The 21,183-nt window shown below is 36.4% G+C and overlaps 1 protein-coding gene across 1 annotated transcript in view; it reads left to right on the plus strand.

The window, feature by feature from the left end:
• The window catches only part of CHST9 (carbohydrate sulfotransferase 9), a 192,342-nt gene that overhangs the window by 94,157 nt on the left and 77,002 nt on the right, over nt 1–21,183 (plus strand). Inside the window, 2 exon segments of the mRNA XM_006920011.1 lie at nt 5,429–5,440; nt 7,586–7,615. Of these exon segments, the coding sequence (XP_006920073.1) occupies nt 5,429–5,440; nt 7,586–7,615 (42 nt within the window).

Raw genomic sequence — 21,183 nt, forward strand, 5'->3', positions numbered from 1 at the left:
AAGGAAGGAAGGAAGGAAGGAAGGAAGGAAGGGAGATGATACCATTGAAAGATCTTTCTTCATTGTCTGGCCCACATTCTGAAATGTGGAAATGTATAAGGTATTTTTATTATTATTATTACCTCTTTTTCTGATCAGTGAAATATGTAGCCAGCACTTTTAACATAACAGGAAAGATCGGTAAGGAAAGTGTGTGTCTTTGAGTGTTTTAAGTGTGGCAGACAATAACTGAAGTTTGCCATTGTTCCTACTCCTAAGCTCACTTCCTTTACCTCTTTGGTTATGCCCACTGAGTGTGTCTGTGTGCTGGTCAGAGGTTCAGAGAGATCAGAGACAAAGTGCTTTCCCGTAATGAGCCTGCATGCGGTAGAGGCAGTTGACACACAGGATTTATATAACAACAGAACCTGCTATAGATAGAGATATAAAGGACTCTATGGTCAGACCACCTGGGTTTGGATCCAGCACTTGTCAACTTGGAGACCTAAACAAATAACCTCTCTGAGTCACACTCTCACCTGTAAAGAGGCATAGTGATAGTATTTACCTGATATGGTTAAGGAACAAATGAGTTAATATATGTGAGGGGCTCAGCCTGGCATGCTGTTTGCTCCTGGACTTTGCCTGCCTCCCAAACGAACAGTAACAGCTATAGTTCAGAAGACAACCGCTCTGAATGTGGAAAGATCAAGGTTAAATCTTGAAGAAGGAAGAGGACTTCTTCAAACAGAGGGAAGGGAGTCAGCTATTTCAAGCTTGGGACTAAAAATAGATGTGGCCTATTTAGAAAACTTTTAGAATTTGTATAGGAAGTTTCTGAGTTACTCAGGTACACAGGGATCATATTTTAGGGAGCGCAGAATGCAGAGTTAGAAAGGACCTTGTAACAGTGAGAAGAAATAGAGGGTTTGAGGAGATTAGCATGAGCAAAGCAATTTTTTAAACAATCAGTTTGGTAAATTAACATCATGATGGAGACTGAAATCAGGGAGGCCGTTTTGGAAACAATTACAACAATCTAGGCTTGGATGTGCTAATGACCATGGCAGGAATGATGGGGGTGGAGGAATTAAAAAAAGAAGAATGAGTATGAGACAGAAAGAAAGGAGGAAAAAGTGACTGTCTGGAAACAGGCGCAGGGAGGACATGGAGGGATGTCAAGTTGGAAGCCTGACTGGCAAGAAGAAGTCTATGTAATAGATACACACGAGCAAGTTCAGAGGGACAGGTTGGGGAAAAGGATTACAGGTTTCATTCAAGTCTAGTTGCATTTGATCTAATAATAGGACTCCCATGTAGAAGCTAGAATTTGGAATCCAGAATTGAAGTTCAGGAGAGGTCAAAGCTAAGGATGTGTGTATATTGGAGACTGTATAGGTGAGAGTTGAAATGAGAGAGGATGAAATTTCTGAAGAAATGGTATGGCAAGAAGAAGGCAGGGTAATATATCAGCATGTAAGTCCACGGGAACAGCTGTGAGGAGCGAAGAGGTGACACATGACCGTACTTATGGGGGCGGGGGAGATTGCTTACAATATAAATAGGAAAAACATGGTGACTGCATAGTAATGAAGACCTACTTTATTTTTTTGCCTCATTTCCTAGATCTCAGAGCTAAACAGACATTAAGACATTTTGCAGGTGAGAGAATTAAGGCTCAGTGAAGCTGAGATAACTGTAGAATCAGACCTGCCCCTTTTCAGCACTGTTGTTTGGGCTGGTCCTGCCTCTCACTACCTCACCGGATATGGTTCGATTTGTACTCTATTTTACACAAAGCATACTCTAATGTGCTGGATCTCTCTGCACAGGGAGCATGAAAGAGCACAGAAGCTGTGTCAACTAGAGCACACCTCTGTGAAAAGCAACTCAATACAAATACACTGGATCTCACCTGTTTCTCTCTTCTTCGTGTATATTTTCTTTTAGTTGATTAAATAATTTTGCAGCCTTTAGAAAATGAAATAAGCAGTTTACTCATAAGTTTCTTACCTTTGTATGCATTTAATTAAATAATTAATCCATTGTTTATAATATTGCTTCTGAAAGTATATTGAAACAAGGTACTGTTTTATGTGAAGGAGGCTTTAAATCTCAATCATGTTTATAGCCAAATGATTGCAATAATAATTTTTTAAATCAGATCAGTTAAAATCAAAATAGCTATTTTTGAAAGTATATGAAAGTGATGTCCCATATATGAACATTTTTCACAATTTAACTTAATTTTATTGAAAGAATAGTCATTTAAGATCTTCACCTTTTTATGAATTCCTTGTGAAGTCATAGAAATCTTAACACCTTTCTAATTTTCTTCTTGAAGGAAATAATTTGGAAAATGCCAAGAACGGAAACCTATAAAGCATTTAACATAAACTGAAATCATTAATACCTAATTGGAAAATATAATAATCCATTCTGAGACATTTTAAAGCAGCTACTATAAAATCATCTCTTCTAGGAGGCTAGGAAGTTCTTCCAAACTGGTGCTTAAATAGTCTTACTCAAAGAAGAACTTGACAGAAATAGAACCTGTAAAACCCAAGAGTTAGAAGGAAGTAGATGGTGAAATTTAAATGACTTCATTTTAATTGCTATTTGTCATCACAGATTTCCACTAAGCTTGCTCTCATGCCTGGCTCCCATGGGACCATTGGGTCAGAGATTCTTCTGTGATATTTATTGTTTGCTGGGGAGGCGTGATGCACTTTCAGAGTTCCTTTAATTTCAGAGTTGCAAAAACAGATTCTGAAAATAGTTGGAGTATCGGTTGGCCAAACCTGTTTGCTGAAACCCCTTTTGTTTTGAACCAGTGAGGCCCAAGGGCAAGAAATACTTGGGTTAACTTAAACACACACACACACACACACACACACACACACACACACACACACACACACACACACACACAATTACAGGGTTCTTTTGCAAATTTCTAAGACTATTTCTTCATCTCCTGGCTTCTTCTCTCTTATGTTACTGTGCTCTCTTGCTGAACGCTCTTGAGCTGTGTTAAGTCTCCTTTCTGGGTGGTGGCAGCCCACCCAGTCCTCTGCTTTAATCTGTCCTGAGGCTCATGGGATGGAGGGCAAGACTACTGGGCTGCCAGATTTGAAAGTGGGATTCTGGAGCCAAACCCTAGTCTCACTTTTACTTTTGTAATCTCGGGCAAGATACCTAAACTCAGTCTTTCCTTCCTTTCCCTCCATTTAAAAAAAAAAAAAAAAAGTTATTTTGATTTTATCAAAGTAATGAATACACAATTAAATTATCAAAGTAATGCCTATGCAAAGTACAAGTACAACGGAAGTTCTTTTAACTGACCTCCTCTTAAATGATTTCCCTGACTAAACAACTCTCTCCCTTCCCTAGATCTAACTTACTGACTGATGATGTTCACAGCTGGCTCACCACCAAGGCCTCACCTGCTATCCCTCTACCCAACCTGTTAACTTCTGACCCGATTTGTGGGGATGTATATGGACCCAGAGTCAGCGTGTTTGTTCCCATATTTGCTGTGCCAGTTGTACTTGTTCATATAATTATTCAATTCAATTACAAATTATGTAAACCAATGACATATGGATGCATAAATAATTGGTATTTCTATGATAACATGTTGGAAAGACTCAAAGTTGAGTTACTAAAAATAAAATGCTACAGAATTAGGTGTGAAAGCATAATGGTAAAATATTAGGGAAAAACTCAAATCTAAAAGAATTCTGCTTTGTGTCTTTAAGTTCTCAGTCCACTTTAATGGAACTAAAACTAGGAAATATAAATGACGATTATGGGTGCAGTTTATGTAAAGAAGTTCAGAACTAGAAACATGTAGTATATTTCACATGAAGAAATCCAGTATTCCCATGGATTTCTTCTATTATTAAATTAGATAAGGTCCCCATAAAGTGCTCAGCAGCATGTCTGATATTTAATAAAGATTCAGTACATGTGAACTGTTTTTGAGGTTATTATTGATTTAATATTGTGCATCCAAATAATTTCAGAAGAAAAGAGAAAAGAAGGTAAGGTTAAACCAAATCAATATTTCGAAAGAAAATATTGGGATAAACTTTTAAATCCAACAACCAAACATTAGACAGCAAAAGACCTAAACTTGCACTGTAATAATTATTTTTGCACCAGAATACGTGTATGTAAAATTAAGAGGGTATTGATAACCACATTTCTAAAAGGTTTAGCTGGGGTAAAAAAAACTGATCAATTCATGAAATGTAACCCTATTTCAATTTTAACAACAAATTGCCACATGGCCTTAGGAAACTGTCTAACCTTTTCTATTGTTATGTTCTCTGTTAAATAAGGATGATGATAAACAATTTAATTTATCATGTGGCCAGAATTACTTTCAGAAAAGTATATTATCGTCATATTTGTGTTCTCTCACTTGAGTGTGAGTTCTGCCTGGTTCAGTGTGTTGTTCATGCTGCATGGAGCTCTCAACCCCTCAGAAAAGAATCAGTGAAAATCTATTTTTTTAAATAATGATTTCCCATTAAAGCTCTAGGCCTATTCAGTTAGTATTGTGCTTATGTCAAGTTTCAAAAGGTGAAATGTGCTTTACCACCGAAAACAAAAATGACTCAGAATAATGTGATGAAGAGGAAAAATCCTGTTTCAGTAGATTGTCTGTGTCACTAAATTAAGCCTTTAATGCCATATTCAATCTTGTAAGCACAATATTGGAACATGTACACTAGATATGAGATTTAAACTCTTATTTATTTTAAGGGGTCTGGCCAAACCCAATGAATTTCTATTATGTGAAGCCAGTCCAAAAGCTGACATTTCAAATTATTTTCACAGTTGACCATGAAAGTATATTCATAGTTATTTAATACTTGATTATGTATCAAGGAAGTCCATCTCTATCGATTATGTCAACTGAGCCCAAATCCTAAGTAGTCATTACATTAAAAAATATTTGGGAATAGCAATGATTTAGAAGATATAGTCAAAACCTTTAAAGAGCTAAGAGCTAGCCATGCAATTACTATTATTGGGAAGTGAGAGATTATGGTTCTTTTTAGGAGACAATTCATAAATTCAAAAATAAATGGTATTAACTTTCCTGTCTTTTTATCAGATTCTTGAAATCAATATTAATTATTGTCAACCCTTGAAAAGAAATATTAAAATTTAATTCAGTACATATTTATACCTGACACTAACCTAGGTTTGGGGAAATTGTAAAGAGGAGTAAGACTGGATCACTTCTGTATAGAACAAGTTTACTATAAGTGTAAGAGACATGCATTCATCTAACTAATATACTTCACTCTGTGATGTGTGGAGAGCCAAACTAGACCAGGGAAGAGTATTCAGTCTGAATGTACTCTTATTATTATGCCCTTAATGTCAGGTTTCCTGAACCTTTAAGAAATTGGCAGATGGCAAATTTCCAGAGGCTGGGGAGGGAGTAATGGGCAATTGCTGTTTGATAGATATAGAGTTTCAGTCATGCAAGATGAAAAAGTTCTAGAGAGCTGTTATACAACATTGTACTTATGGTTAACAATACTGTATGTAATATAAAAATTTGTTAGGAGGATGGATGTCATGTTTGTGTTTTTTACCACAATAAGTAAAAAAAAGAAAAAAGAAATTGGTAGATGACCTTGCACAGTTTTTATATTTGAGCAATCATGGAGATGGGGAAAGAGCTTGTCGTGCCCACATTTTTTAAGGAAATGTCATGAACATTATAAGCCAGAAAGCTTAAAAGCAATACCTGATGATAACAATTCCTCATGCAATCAATAAGCAACTTACCAGAATATCCTGAGATAAGAAAGCAGCCGCTTTTGACTTTTTGAATAGCTATTTTTTCCACATCAATTTAATTTCCTTCTATGGTTATGTGTCAGATTACATAAACAATGAGAGCATGCTGGATAAAATCAGTTTTGTAGGGAGGAAGATTTTGGATTCTAGCCTAAACAATATTCTTATTACCAACCCGTGAAAGTGTGACCTTAATCGTGCTACTGTTACATGGGTGGACAAGTAAATATAGAGTTGCAATTACATCAGAGTAGGTTGAAGCAGTGGATTACATATCAAATTCCAACCCATGGGGATCAGTTATACTCTAGGACTTATTGATGAGCTATTCAAATGACTTATAAACACCATTCAAAATGCAGAATTTACTAAATCAAGTGAAGCTGCTAATACCTTATACAAGGAAACTCATGGCAATACAATTCAAATGTCCTTGGATATATTTTTTAAATCATTCTAAAGAGAGAATAGCATTTAATTGACATAAGTATAAACTAGTATGTTTCAGCACAAATGAAGTTTGGAGAAAGATTAATTTAAAAAACAAGAGCCAATAGAATCTTTGTCTCAATTAGAGCTAGAAAAGGCAATATTATAAATGAATCTCATTGATAGTAGGTTATTTAAATGGAGCAAAATAGCAAGACAGAATTAATCTTACCATTGCTTAAGCCTCATCGTTAAGTAATTGTTCAAGTTTTTAATTAACATACTTTGAAAAAGTTATTTTTTTAAAAGACAGAATACATAGAGCAAAACATTACATATACATGTAATATTGAATATATCGAATAATATCAAATATAATATTAACAAATTTTAGCATAAATACAATATACAATATATTTAACTTATATATTATAAGAAATATGTGGTATAGTGTATAATATAATTTTATATATTATATATTCATAATGTTATTTAAGAAAAGAATTGGAGCTGTATAATCTAGAAAGCAAAAGGCTAATCATATAATTACCATCTGGCGGTTCCCTAGAATTGTTCTCAGAATGAGCTGAGGCTTTCTTCTCTCCGTAGATGACTGAAAAAGAAGAAATACACTATGTTACATTGAGAAACATAGTCTATCATCTGACAGAAACAGGTCTTGATTATAAAGATGGAAAATCATTGGTTTAAGGAGAATCCCAAGATTTCTTTCTTAAGGCTCTTCATTATAGAATAAACTACCATTAGTCCTGAATGCTTTAAATATTCATGGATGTCTTCCCTCAAAAATCTTTTTTCTTTAACCCTAGAATTCAGTTAATTTACTCTTCTAAGCTTCTCAAACTGAGATATTTAACAGTAGGGCCACAGGATACTCAATGCAAGGAGATACCATGTGTATCTATCTTAAGTATCAGTTTTACCCAAAGATCTGTCTTAGGTACTCAAAGATTCTAAGAGGAAAATATAATTGTATATTAACACATAGATATATTATGGAGTCAATTGCAGAGAATCCTGGGAAATTTTCTTCCTCACATCAGGTCCCTGCTTCATTTCTCTGACTCAGAGGAAACAGGCACAAATCATCTCAGTCTTTCTTATGGCAAAGTTTGAAGGTTTCCTAATAAGTGATATCAAGTCCTCACCTCTTCATTAGCCCACAGGAGATGACATATTCTATTTTACAAACCTCTCCCTCCCCGTGATTTTCTTTGCTAGAAATAAAATATTAGAAGCTGTGAGACACCTTTATGTAGAAAGTTTTTTACATGTCTTTGGATGTGATGCTAATATAACAATTTTCTTTCTCTTCTAGAATAGGGGTCAGTAAATTACTTGCAGCCTGTACCCAGAATCAGTGAGTAAATTCTCTGTAATGTTTGAGTCTTGAATAGTGATAGATAAGCAGAGCAACAACTAGAATATCTGAAAACCACATAGCATCACTTTTAAACACCTGTCCTTATAATGATAACTGTTATCAGAAATCACAGCCTAAGTGGTATTGTTGGGGTGTAAAGTCTTGGAGGGTGAGGGAGAGAGGCAAACAAGCCATGATCCTTGCCCTCATGAAATTCACAAAGGAAACCAAAGACTTTGATGAGAGATTTTAGTTATATCCAGCTTGATGAATAATTAATATTCATCTTATTTGAAACAGTTTACATTTTTCCTATTTTTCTTTTTAAAAGCATTTAATTAGCACTTCCCTGAGGCATTGGACTTTATTTTCCAGAAATGTCATCCTCTAAGAATTCGGTAAAACCTTACTAATTCAGGTATTGCTAATATACAATTATTGACAATTTGACCCAGAATAGGGTGAAATTTACCTTTCTTTATATTATCTGCAAAGAATTGATTTGATAAGAGAAGTAGCGGGAACACCTGTAACTTTTATAAAGAGAATAATTGTTTTTATGGCTTTAGCATATACAACAGTCTTTAGGCAAAAAGATTCAGCTATAAAATAAGGATCCGTGACATTAAGTTGATGTCGCCTTAGACAGACTTTATTGGTATATCATAGTATTGAAAATAATAAAACTGCATTGCTTTCAATAAATTCTGACTTTTATAGCTTAAGCTAGCTTCTCCCTTTTCCTCCCTACCTCCCCAAACTCATTATTCCAATCTAACAAAGTTTACTGTTGTGTTACATGTGAACATATGCATTTATTAATAGATCAATTTCTATTATCTTATTTTTAAAATTTACAAATATAAATTTTAAATTTTTGGGTGCTTATCTTTAACACTGATCACCTAGATGATACAGTGTATTTACTTTTACAAGAAAAACTGTATTATTCTCTTTCTTTTCCCATAATTTCATACAGCAGAGTTTTTTTTAATTTAAGACTCAATATTTTTACAAGGCAAAACAAATTCCCAGGATAATAGTGAAGATTTAGGATGAGAAAAAAATAACCCCCAAATTAGATCATGCTCTCATTGGGGCATACTGAAAAAACGGAGCAGTAACTGAATGACCATTCATTCATTCATTCAATACTTAGTCAAGGGCCATGCTTATTGTTTCAAGGTGTGTAGAAATAAATAAAATTCACTTCTCATCTTCACTGTACTGATAGTCCATATGTTGAAACAGAAAAGGAGACAAATAATTTTCTCATGTGATAGGTGATATGTTATCTTTATAAGCAAAGTGCTTTGGGAACACAGAGAATATACCATTTAATCTGACCAGAAGAGTTGGGGATATATATATATAGCAGGTATAACATTTGAGCTCATTCTTAAAGATGAATAGAATTTCTACAAATAGAGAAAAGGACAACATTTAAAATTAATATAAGCAAAAGTATGGAGATATGGAAGTAGTATATGGACTGTTCAAGAAAAGCATAGCAAACATAATTAGTTGTAGAGAACTGAGGGGGTCGGGGAGCGGTTCGTGGCATATATAAAGGTAGATTACTAAAAATATATACCCTTATTCTGTGATTGGAAACAATTAGAGCTTAGAGAAGGATTTGACAGTCATCTGCAGAGACTTAAAATGTGAAGAAATGGGAATAGATAAGATTATTCATGGACAATTGAGAGAATTTTTAGGAACACGGAATAGAATCAGCTACCTGAGATTGAGGAGGGGAGAGGTTACAGAAAGATAGACTTTCAGGTGGATATAAAGAAATTTGAGGGCATTTATGTCTGAGAGCCTCAATTTTCTTTCCACCATACTGTTGGATAAGCATGGCATGTAGAATAAGACACAGGTTTGAATCCCAGCTCAGCTGCCCATAAGTGATGTACTGTCACATCACCTATCTACAGTTCAGGGTTGTCTTCTGTAAAATGGAGGCAACCATCACATTTAATTCACAATTGGAGAACTATATAATGTATGTGAAAGCACGTTCTAAACTGTAAAGCACTCTATATTGAGAAGCAGCTTGATGTATGTAGCAGCCAGAACACATGCAGTCACCTCACTGAGCTCTTGTCTATAAAACAGGGATAATAATACATAGCTTATACAGGTTATTGAGATTATTAAAGATTAGGATGTCCAACGTATTCATATAAAGGTGCTGTAGAGATGGGAGCTGCTAGATGATTATCACTTGTGAATAGGAACTTGTCTCTGAGGTAAAAAAAAAAAAAAAAATGCAATGGAGAATGAAAACAAGAAGGGACATGTAAAAATGTTTTCAAGTAGAATTAGGAGCCCATTCTGAACATATGACTTTGCATGTATAGTTATATCTATGAGCTCCAGAGCAGCCAAAATGGAAGATTTGTCGGTCTGGAATTCGGTCAAAACAGGTACTATGCCATTGAGGCAACAATTGAAAATGTTGATCAATATGTTCCCCAGAAGCTTGGAGGCCTGGTGCTCCAGGACCCGTACTTCAGCCTCAACACCGGGGTGGCAGAATGCTGCCTTTTCTATTCAGAGTTAGCTGCCTCTGATCCTAAGGCTCTTATTATTGTCAAGTAAGTGAGTTGAGTTGCCAGATGTCCCCAAGGTCAAATACTTTCCCATCAGCTAAGCTCAAGCTACAAGCTACTGCTCTGAGATCTGCTAGACCCCTGCCTGCCCCTTCACTCTTGGCTCATAGTCCCTACCCCAGCCTATACCAAGCCTCTCTTTCACATGAATTTTAGTTCTTCCCTACCACAGGAGGCAGCAAAAGATTTTTCTACTTCCTCTGGAATAGAAAACTGGAATTTGAACCAAGTAAAAAGGACCCAGACTGCACACTACTTGTCCCTCATGCCATCAGCACCAGTTCTAGACCACAGTACAGAATTCACTGGTTGCAATAGGCGGGACCATGCTTCCTCTCCCACACCTGGAAGTGGGTTATCTCCCTGGCCACTAGGATAATGTCCAGTGTCCTCTTAAAATGCTTAGTTTGCCCTGGGGACCCTAGGAGAGAGCTGCCAAGATCTATCTTGATAGTTATTCAACTTACCTCAGAGGGAGGTTCAAATTGCTCGAGCACGTCCTCAATTTGCCAAATGGCTGTAATAAAGAGAATCTAGGCTATATCTTGCACATTATTGACTCCTAATTTAATTGATGTAAGATACATTCCTCGTTTGAGAATATGCTTGATTCATTCACTCAGTAATTATTCATTAAGCATACACTAAATTGAAGGTGCTAGCTACTATCCAAGATCTTTGACGATAATGAATATAATAAGTACCTTCCATGAATAATATTTGAAACATTAGGAAAACCCTGTTAAATTCAGATAAAATTTTAGTTTCTGTGAAAATATAACTGCAGAGACTCACTGGGGGTTGGGAAAGCCCAGAGCTTTTTTTTGCTTTCTCCTCAGGCTTGGCTCCCAAAGCCCACTCTTGTCTGAATATCAACAGGGATTACACGGAATCCATCTCTAAGCACCTTGTTTCCTATACGTTCCTTTCAGTCAGCTGTGGTAACTTGAGGATGTATAAATTCTTCCAGAGCACATAACATAACACAGGTCCTCCCCCATGTGGCAGGGGCCAGGCTGAAGTAACCCCATCTCTGGCTTCCCTGATTCGGTTTCAGACGAGGTGTTCTCCCTCCTTGCCACAAATGCACATCAACCCTTTCCTGAGTGTGCTTTCATTACCCAGGGCCATGTCAGCATGACCAGAGTACCCTCTACAACTACGACTTCATTCCTACCTGGTTTGTAAGCAATCTTCATTCTGGATCTGCTAGAGGGAGCAACTCACCTGTCATTAAAAACAAACACAAACATCTTCGATCCATTTCATTTCTTTAGCCATAACTACACTTTCCTTATGTTTCCTCCTTTAATCAGCATATCTCCCACTTCTGGGTTCTTTGTATATTTTCTTCTTTATACCTTATCTCTGTCCTTTACAAAGCTCCCAGATTTTAGTAACCTTTGAGAGACAGTCTTTTGGCTTATTTTCCAGTTAGTGGGAAGAACACAAGACTCATGTCCATTCAGTGGCAAATTCAAAATGAGGAGTGTGTGTGCAGCAGCATTTCATTTACATATTTTTCTCATTGCTTTTTAAAAATACTTTTTTCAATGCAAGACAATCCCATGAATCCTTGCCAGCAAGAATATAGTCCAGATTGTAACATCACAGACTTGAGGATCTTGATAAAATGTTCAAGGCAGCGTCTAAATCTTGAATCTTCTTATTCTGGATCCTATACTTCCTTGAGCCTCCATTTTTAGAGACTGAAAAAAAAATGCTTTCCTTCTGTGTCATGAATGGAAGTAATTCAAAATCATCTTTTCCGATCAATGAACTGAGAAATGTTCCTTAGATTTTCATAAAGAAAATCTCTGGGCAGAATTTATATCTCAGCAAAAGGATACACAGGTAATATCTTTTTACATATTGAAAGCATACTCTCCGGGAGTAGAGGGGCCACCCTTGTGGGAAAAACTGCAGCTGGTGTGAGATTTTAAAGGAAGTGTTGCTCCTGGCCACCGGGTCAGGTGCCCATGTAGGCAGTCACACAACCTGTGCTTACACCTTAGAGCTTTGTATTTTGTACGTGTGTTCTCCTCAGCACAGTTCCTGGAAGAGATGATTGTGTAAATGTACCTAGTATCCTTGTACCCTAGTATCCTCTACCATCCACAGCGCTCATAAACACAAGATGAGGCTTCTGGACAAGTGGGGACTCGAGCTCGACACAGGGCATGGCTCAGGTCATTTTCCAGGGGTCACAATGCTAGCTCCTGGGGAATGAAGAGAACTGAGAAGAAGGTGTTATGGTGTTAAAATCAAGGTTAGGGTTATTATTAAGATTAGAGTGTAAAGGAGACAGTTGCACTCTAAGTGTATCACTGCAAGTGTCCCTAGCTGGCAGCCCTGCTTTCATGAGCACCTAAGGACATGCTTCCCATTGACAGCCAGAACATTCTTTTCTATAAATCCAGGATTATCGAAGCTCATAGGAAGGAATAGTTAGAGAATTTTCTACAGCCCTCCTGAGCTTATGTGAGAATAAGCCTTACAAATCTTATAAGAATTGATGAACATAGTGATATAAAAAAAATGCAGCATAAACCTTCAGATTTGTGGCCTAACAATCAACTGAAAAGCCCTCGTGCCATAAGATTAAAAAAGGAAAAGCCTTACCTTCTCTCAGATGGACTCCAGTATCCAAACAGCTTGCAAATTCTGCTCAAACTGATGCAATTATTCCCACATCCATAAAAATAATTTGTGGAGTTATTGGGATATTTTCTTTCTGTGGGGGAAGAGGATGCACATTATTCTTGTATGGCAATGATTAATAAAGAAAAAGTGGCATGCTGCAGTTCTAATTTAATTTAGCTGTTCTTTTAAATATTTTCCTGGTACCTGAATTACACAAATATATTATTTCAATAAGCTGATCTGCAAGTGTTTTTCCCCTTCTCATTGAGATGCAAGAGAATCTAGAGGGTCGAGATTTCCAATCTTTTTCTCTTGCATTAAAATGATCTGTCATTTCCATTGTGGCTTTACCCAAAAGTCAATTTGGGGTCTTGTTAAAGTGCCCTACAGAATAATTCAGTGGTGATAAAGATGGAATTCTTCTCAAAGTGTAACTACTCCCCTTGCTGGTGTATTGTGGAAATGACATTCATCTTTGAAAACTTCATCCTGATTCACACAACAAGGGATTTTATTGTTCAAGATTTTGGGGGATGGGAGGGGTAATTCTTTGTTTTTTAACTTCACAAAAAGCTACAAATTGAGGCTTAATCTAATGAAACTGGATAAATTAATGTTGTCATCATACTTCGTAAACCAGGTATGTTAAATTCAATAGGACCAGAATTTTTAAAAAATGTTTCTCATGCCTAGAAAGTAGAGAAATATTCTGAATAATGTATAGTGTTAAAGTTTTTTTAATATTATAATCTCTTAATTTTCAAAGTTGAGGTACAATTTTTATACAATAAAATGCACAAATCTTAAGTGTTTAGTCAATGAGTTTTGACAATTGTATATACCCTATATAATGGTCACCCAAAATAAGATATTAAATCTCATACCCTCAATAGTTCCTTTATGGCCCTTTCCAGTCGAATTCAATCCACCACCCCACCCACTTCTCACCTCCTCCTCACCACCCAGGCAACCAGTTTTTTAACTCTATCACTTATAGGTTAGTTTGGTCTGTTCTTGGACTTCATCTGAATGAAATCATACAGCATATACTTTGTAAATGTTCCATTCACTTACCATAATATTTTTGATATTGTCACATGTGTTCATAGTTCGTTCCTTCTTTTACTGTTGAGTAACATTGCACCGTTTAACTAAACTACATATTGTTTATCCAGTCTACGATTTTTGACATTCGTGTTGTTTCTAGTTTGGGAATATTGTGAATAGGCTGCTCTGAGAATTCTTGACCAAGTCTGTTTGTGAATATATGTGTTCATTCCTGTTGGATGAAGACCGAGGAGGAGAATTGCTAGGTCATAAGGTAAATGTTTACCTGTATAAGAAAATGACCAATAGTTTACTAGCCTTGCTGAAAGTTCCAGCTAACTCCTTATATTTACCAGCAGTGGGTATGAAATGGTACCTCCTGTGGCTTTAATTGGCATATATCTGATGGTGGACAATGTTGATCACTTTTTGACGTACTGTTGCCCATTTACGTATCTTCTTTGATGCGATGTCAATTTAAGTTTTTTCTTATTTGTACTGGATCGCTTGTCTATTGTTGATGGCATTGTTATTCTGCATTATAAGTCTTTTGTCAGATATAGGGACTGTAAATATTTTCCCAGTTAGTGGTTTGCTTATTAATTTTGTTTGAAATGCCTTTCAATGAGCAGAAATTTTTAATTTTGATAACGAACAATAAATTACTTTTCTCTTTTATGGTTAATGCGTTTTAGTGTCCTAAGAAATCTTTGTTTACCCTGAGGTTGTGAAGATATTCTATTACTCAAAAAAAATGGTGATCACCCTTTTTTAATTGAGAATAATAATAAGGAAGATTTGCAGGCAAATATAGAGCATGTTAATAATGACTGCAACTCAGAGCCATGTCTGCACTTTTATAAGGTTGTGGTTGCTTGTTAATTTTCGAGTGTCTCCTTGATTTATCCTCCTTTTTTCTGGAATATAGAAAATAAATTTGGATGTTTTGAGGATTCTGAAAATTGAAGTGCTAGGAAAGCTCAATTTGAGGCTTGACTGTCCTATGTATGATAATGACTTTAGATAATGATCTTTATAGTACAAGTGATTTTATAGCATTATTTACTGTCCTTGAGCAATGACTTCAGTTCATTTCCAGGGAGACAGACCATGCTTTTTCTATTCTTTATCTTCCTATTTACAACAAGAGGATGATAGCAAATTCTCAGACTTTTCTAATAATATCATGTGTTACATATATTGATTTAAATATACAAAAATTTTAATATTGTAAATATCTATGCAATATATGTGTCTATATAATTTTCTCAACATCTTCACTAAGGTGATGCTTTAACATTACTTAGAGCTAAGGGAAGCTCTGATAATATTTATTCTCTTGATTAATATTTACTGATCCATATTATGTCTTAGGCACTGGAGATGCAGCAGTGAACGAGTACTGACCTCTAGAGACTTACTGTTAAGTGAGGAGAGTTAGTTGAATAATTTAAGTATGGTTTTTGAGTTTGATAGATGCTCTGCAGGATATTGTAGGGTGCTGTGCAAGACAGTAACAGGCAAGTCCTCTTATAGGGAGGCCTGCCTGTACAGGTGGCATCCAATCAGAGACTTGGGTTGAGAGGGAACCACCAACCATGCAGCGAGTGAGAGAAGAACAGTCTGCACAGGAGCAGCAGCACAGGTGAAAGCCCTAGGCAGATAAGAGCCGGTATGATCCAGGACAGGATGGTAGGGTGCAGCGAACAGAGGGGAGACATGAAGTAAGGTGAGGTAGGAGAGTAGGTAGCGGCAAGATCATTGTTGGGGCCTTAGTGGCCATGGTCAGGAGTTAAACTGTTGAAGACAATCCTTTTTCAGAGCTTAAAGCAAAGCCCACACTCCTCACAACATAAGCTTAAGGTGTTTATGGCTAGAATAAGGGATATTTAATTAATGCTTTTGTTTTACAGTCCCTGAGGAGTAGCTTATAAGTGCTGACTGATAGTACATGGCCTGGGATGATCAGGTCTCTCACTAGTGTTCATCAAACAGAATTCTCAAGACAAGAGGTCCAAAGAAGTGTAGGCCAGAGAGGGGGACACTGACTGGCTGGATTTGGATTCGGAGCCCACCTAAGGGACATGAGGTGCCTGTGCACGGACAACTAAAGAAGTAGGAAGAAGACCAGCAGTCAGATGATTCGGTTGAGGCAAAGTCTTGAAATAATGTCCAGGACTTAGGATGAGACAGTGGCACAAGAAATCTCACATACACCAACCAGATCATTCTTAGGAAGGTAATGTGGACTGAACAGAGAGAAACTACAAGCAGGTAATTCCACTAAAAAGAGTTTAGACTTCATGTAAATTATGCAGAGGGGTAAAGGAAAGGAAGGCATGAAATCAAGAATTTTGTGCAGAGACCTCGACCAATTGGTCAGATTTGCTGATTAATTTTCAAGACCAGTCTAGTCTGTTGGGGTATAGCAGCCCCTACATGGCCCTCTCAGTGATTTGCAGTTATTTCCGGTAATTAGAAAGTATGGGCAAAATATGTTAGCATCTATCTCTCCTCACAAGTCTTCAAGAGAGAGGCAGATAAGTGAGCCAGGTGCAGGGTCAAAGTCAGCATCCTCTCCCTGCCTCTGAGTCCTTACCACTCACTGGCTGAGTATCATTCGCCCTTCCTCCTGAGATAAGCATGTCCCTCACCCTCTCAGTGAACAGAACACAGTGTCCGTACGAACATACACACGACCTCCTCTCTGGTGGCCATTTAAACTTAAGAAAATAAAAAGTATGTTTCTCCCATATGGAAAGGCTAGATCCCTTTGTGAAAAAAAGGTGTCAGCGTGACTAAATATGGCGCATAAAACAGCAGGAAGGTGAGCCTGCAGGAAAACCAGAATGCAATGGCTACAAAAATGTCTTAGCAGAAAAGACAAGGAATTGTAATGCCTTTTTTTTTTGAGCTTTAGGGTCAAGTTGGATATCTGCAAATGACAATAAATAAAACCTAGTTTAGAGAAGAAGCTGAAATGGAAAAAAATATTAATGAATAATTAGCTTTATAGAAGTGAGTCAAAGATTAAATATAGAGATAAACAAGTAAGAGATGAAGGACACACTCAATGGGGTAGATAAGAAATGTTTTTAAAAAATGGAAAGGAGAGAGACACTAAAAGAATGGTGACAACTACAACAGCAAGGAAGAAGAATATCACAGAAATAAAGATTAAAAAAATGTCTAAAATGTGTTTTGGTAATAGTGTTTACTGCAATTGAGAAACCTAAGATTAAAACCGGAGAAGTTTCTCCCTGGTCTTCATAATGTGTATTCAGAAAATATTTTTCAACTACTTACTCTTCAACTTAAAAACTTTTTTCAACAAATTAACTGTATTTCTTACATAAATCCTTTAGTTCTTGACCTACTGCTTCTGAAATCTAGAAGTAAATCTATAGATAAGCTTGGTTGTTTCATAGTGGAGTAGTTTGAGGGGCTCTTTTGCAACACTAAATATATTTTTATCGAGTTGCCTGCAAAAAACATTCGTTTTAACAGATCTGTGCTTTTAAAGGTTTTCCATTTATTGTATTAGCTATTTTTTATACCTCCTAAGGCTAAATCTGGCTAGTTGATATCACTGTGGGATTGGAACATGGGAACATAGAACTAATTTCCTCATTTGACTTTTAAATTAGTTTTGTGTGTGTTAACTAAAATTGAAACATTTCGATTATGAGTAATGCCAAGATGAACTGGGTACACTCCATTGACTTTAATGAAGTGCACATGTTCTTGCAGGCTTGTGAATGACGGCGTAGTAGCACAGCTCTTGAATCGTATTATTTAATATTTGCTGCACTCACATTTTATGATACTACTTACCACAATCATAGCTTTTTAAGTTTATGAACACAGTTGAACTTGAAATTTTTATTTCATCTACTTTTCAAAAGTGTTGACATTACCAAGGGTGCACCCAACCTATTTTTACATAAAAGCAACAGCTGACAACCAATTTATTAAGTTCGAAGTAGCTAACATTTACTACATGACCGCTATTTGAAGGGCACTGTGCCAGGGAGTTAATTGCCAAGGGATAAACAAATCACCTAGGTAATTGAAACTTTAAGATGAAATTTTTAGTTTTCAGTGATCATAATAAAATGTGTAAATTTTATTAGCATAACGTTAAATACCAAACAACATGTGCTGCTAACATATGCAAATGAGAGGAACAACTAGGATAATTCTGAATAATTCTGGTTGCTCAGTGCCTTGAGCAAGGCTCTTTGTTAATTTTTTCAAACCAAGGAGTCCTTTCTTTGAGTTAAATCTTTAGTGATGTTGGAAGAGTGAAATATGCTCAGATACTTATAGATTTATTTAAATGTCATGTCATATACCCAGAGCTTCCAGCTCAAGCAATGGTTTTCTTGTTTGATTATTTTTGTGAATTTTCTCATGCCAAATAAGTAATCAAGTTACAAAAGTGCATTTAAATTAACAAATGTTCACTTAATATTAGAAGGGTAAACAACTAAATAATTCATGAATGTACTAATATGTGTTAAGAGCTTTGAAACTAACAGTGGATTCGGCATGTGAAGCATGCTCTGAAAATTAGCTATTACAAAGACTTGTCAATTGTTATACACTACACTACTTACAAACACTTGCTGTCATTAGATACATTGTATGTGTCATGAAAGTTTTTACTAGTTGAATCATACAGTCCTTGAATTCATAAATGACAGCGTTTAAGTGGACTGTACCATGAACTTCTGTTGTACCATTCCCTGCCTTTCCCACATCAGATGCTTAATAAACCACCCGCTTCTAGATTAATTGCTTGACCATAGATAAGTACACGTGGATGAAAGACAGACAACATTTAAATCTATTTTATTTTTTCCCACCATCAACCTCTTTTATGGCTTTGATCCTGGCTCCTTTTTTCTTCCTTGCTCATAACAAGCCTTTGAACTCTGGAATCTGATAGAACGGAGCTTACGCCCTGACCCAAGTTGTTTAAGTTCTCCAAGCCTCAGTTTCCCTATAACATGATGATGTGTTGAGTTGCAGGGTTTAGTTTGGTTTGGTTTTGCTTTATTTTGTTTTGTGAATGTGTTGACTATTCAATAATGCAAGTAGAGAAATGTTTAAGGATACATGTATAAAAGATCTTTCTAAGACTGCTACTTGCATACCACATTGAGAACAATGTTATTTCAGTGAATAGATGTTTAGTAGCTGAGAAACCCGAAGTTCAGAGAGATTACATTTCTTGTCCTCAGCCCCACAGGTAGAAGATATGGAGCTGACATACAAATCTGAAGCTGTGGGACCCCAAACCTCACACTCCTACCATTCCACATGCTCTATCTCTGTACTAGTGGAACATAGCATCACTCCAGAGGATCCATAAGAGAACTTATGTCTCGAATGACTCTTACAAATCCTTCAAGTCATGTAACATTTATGGTCAAGAACTTATATTAATGAAGTGCACAAGGAGAGGCTTCTTTCTCTCTATGTCACAAAAATAATAATAGTCTGAAAGAAGACAGTTGAAATGAGAACAAACATTACAGACTGTGAAAGGTGACATGACTTAAATCCTAGGGCAAAAAGCCAAGGGTACTAGGTCTAGCTTTCAGTTGTCAAGTATCATTCTGTAATCATAGATAAATTTATTTTATATAAAAAGAAAAAAATTCTATATCTCCAGACATGTTATAAATGAAACTGATTACTGAGTATGATATAATTATATTAAAGTAAGGGACCTATCAGCCATAGAAATATCTACATCTAAGACACATAAATCAGCACAGAAATTAAAGGGTAATATAAATAAAAACAATAAAAGTATTACCTTGTTACTTAGAATTTATGCTTTCAGGTTTCACCAACAAAGCTTATGGGAAGCATAAGAAATACAACCCAAAATAAGTTACTGTGAATTCAATTCTACCAAAGGCAAAAAGAAAGAAAAAGGAAAACATAAAGGAGAGAGAGAATGCTTTTTCACAATTCAATAATGTGAAAGAACTTTAGAGGTTGTATTTAAGAAGATATGTTTTTAAAGTATTTGATGGTACCCTTATTTAATTTAATTTTCCACTCTTATTACTCCCCAGAGTACAGACGTAGTGAAGGAATGCCCTCACAGATTGCATGACGCCTGTCAAAAATTTATTACCATACTGATTGGAATAATTTCACTCATTTTTTATAATATTTTAATCCTAAACTGAAGGGACATTTTACTAAAACCTAGATCTTAGTTTGATGATGACTTGGCAACCTCCATTAATCCAAAGATCTGAGTTTGTTTTGTTACCAAGGGATCCTGAACAACAAATTCAAATTTCCCAGTATTCTTTAAGCCAGCCATCCCCAACCTTTTTGGCACCAGGGACTAGTGCTCCTGTGAGAATCTAATGCCTGATGATCTGAGGTGGAGCTGAGGCAGCGATGCTAATCCTGGGGAGCAGCTGCAAATACAGATGAAGCTTCGCTGGCTCGCCCACCGCTCACTTCCTGCTGTGCGACCTGGTTCCTAACAGGCCACGGACCAGTACCGGTACCAGTCTACAGCCCGGGGGTTGAAGACTCCTGCTTTAAGCCTGCAGAATGCCATACTAGAGTCTGTGGGCAGAGAAAAAGATGAACGTGCAAATTCCTTTCCCCCTTTTAGGAGTTAGTTCTATACCTTATTCACAGACAACCCAGGCCACCAATTCACTGAATAGGCTCCTCGGGCCACATGCTAAACCACTGTAAATTTCAGGTCCATCAAATGCAGTCCAGGCTGGAGGGGAGATTAAATTAAACGGTCTCTAAGATCTTTTTCAGCATTAAAATCTTGAGATTCTGTGACTGAATAAGAGTTACATATATACTGCAGTGAAATGTTAAATAGAACCCAACAGGGCCTCCTTTTCCTCAATGTTTAGAGCAAAAACCTACCTAAAATGTGCAGGTATGTTCTCATATGTGTGAGAGAGAGGAGCACAGGAAAAGAAGGCGAAAGTGTTTGTAAGCAATTCCCTTGGTTTCTAATTTGGAGTTTTAATATTTTTGACAAAGGAAAGGAGGAAACAAACAAAGCAAAACAAACAAAAAAAAAAACCCAAGAGCCTGTCACAGCTCTGTATCTCAAGATTGAGACCACTGAAGACCACTGATGATCACTCTTTATGATGGCACAAAAGATACAATTAGAAATACCAATATTATGGAATACTTCCTGTGAGTTCAGCAGTGTGCTGGCTGCTAAAGGAATAAAAAAGCAAACAAGAA

Source organism: Pteropus alecto, unplaced genomic scaffold, assembly GCF_000325575.1.
Source record: "Pteropus alecto unplaced genomic scaffold, ASM32557v1 scaffold146, whole genome shotgun sequence".
In the NCBI taxonomy this organism is placed as follows: Eukaryota; Metazoa; Chordata; class Mammalia; order Chiroptera; family Pteropodidae; genus Pteropus; species Pteropus alecto.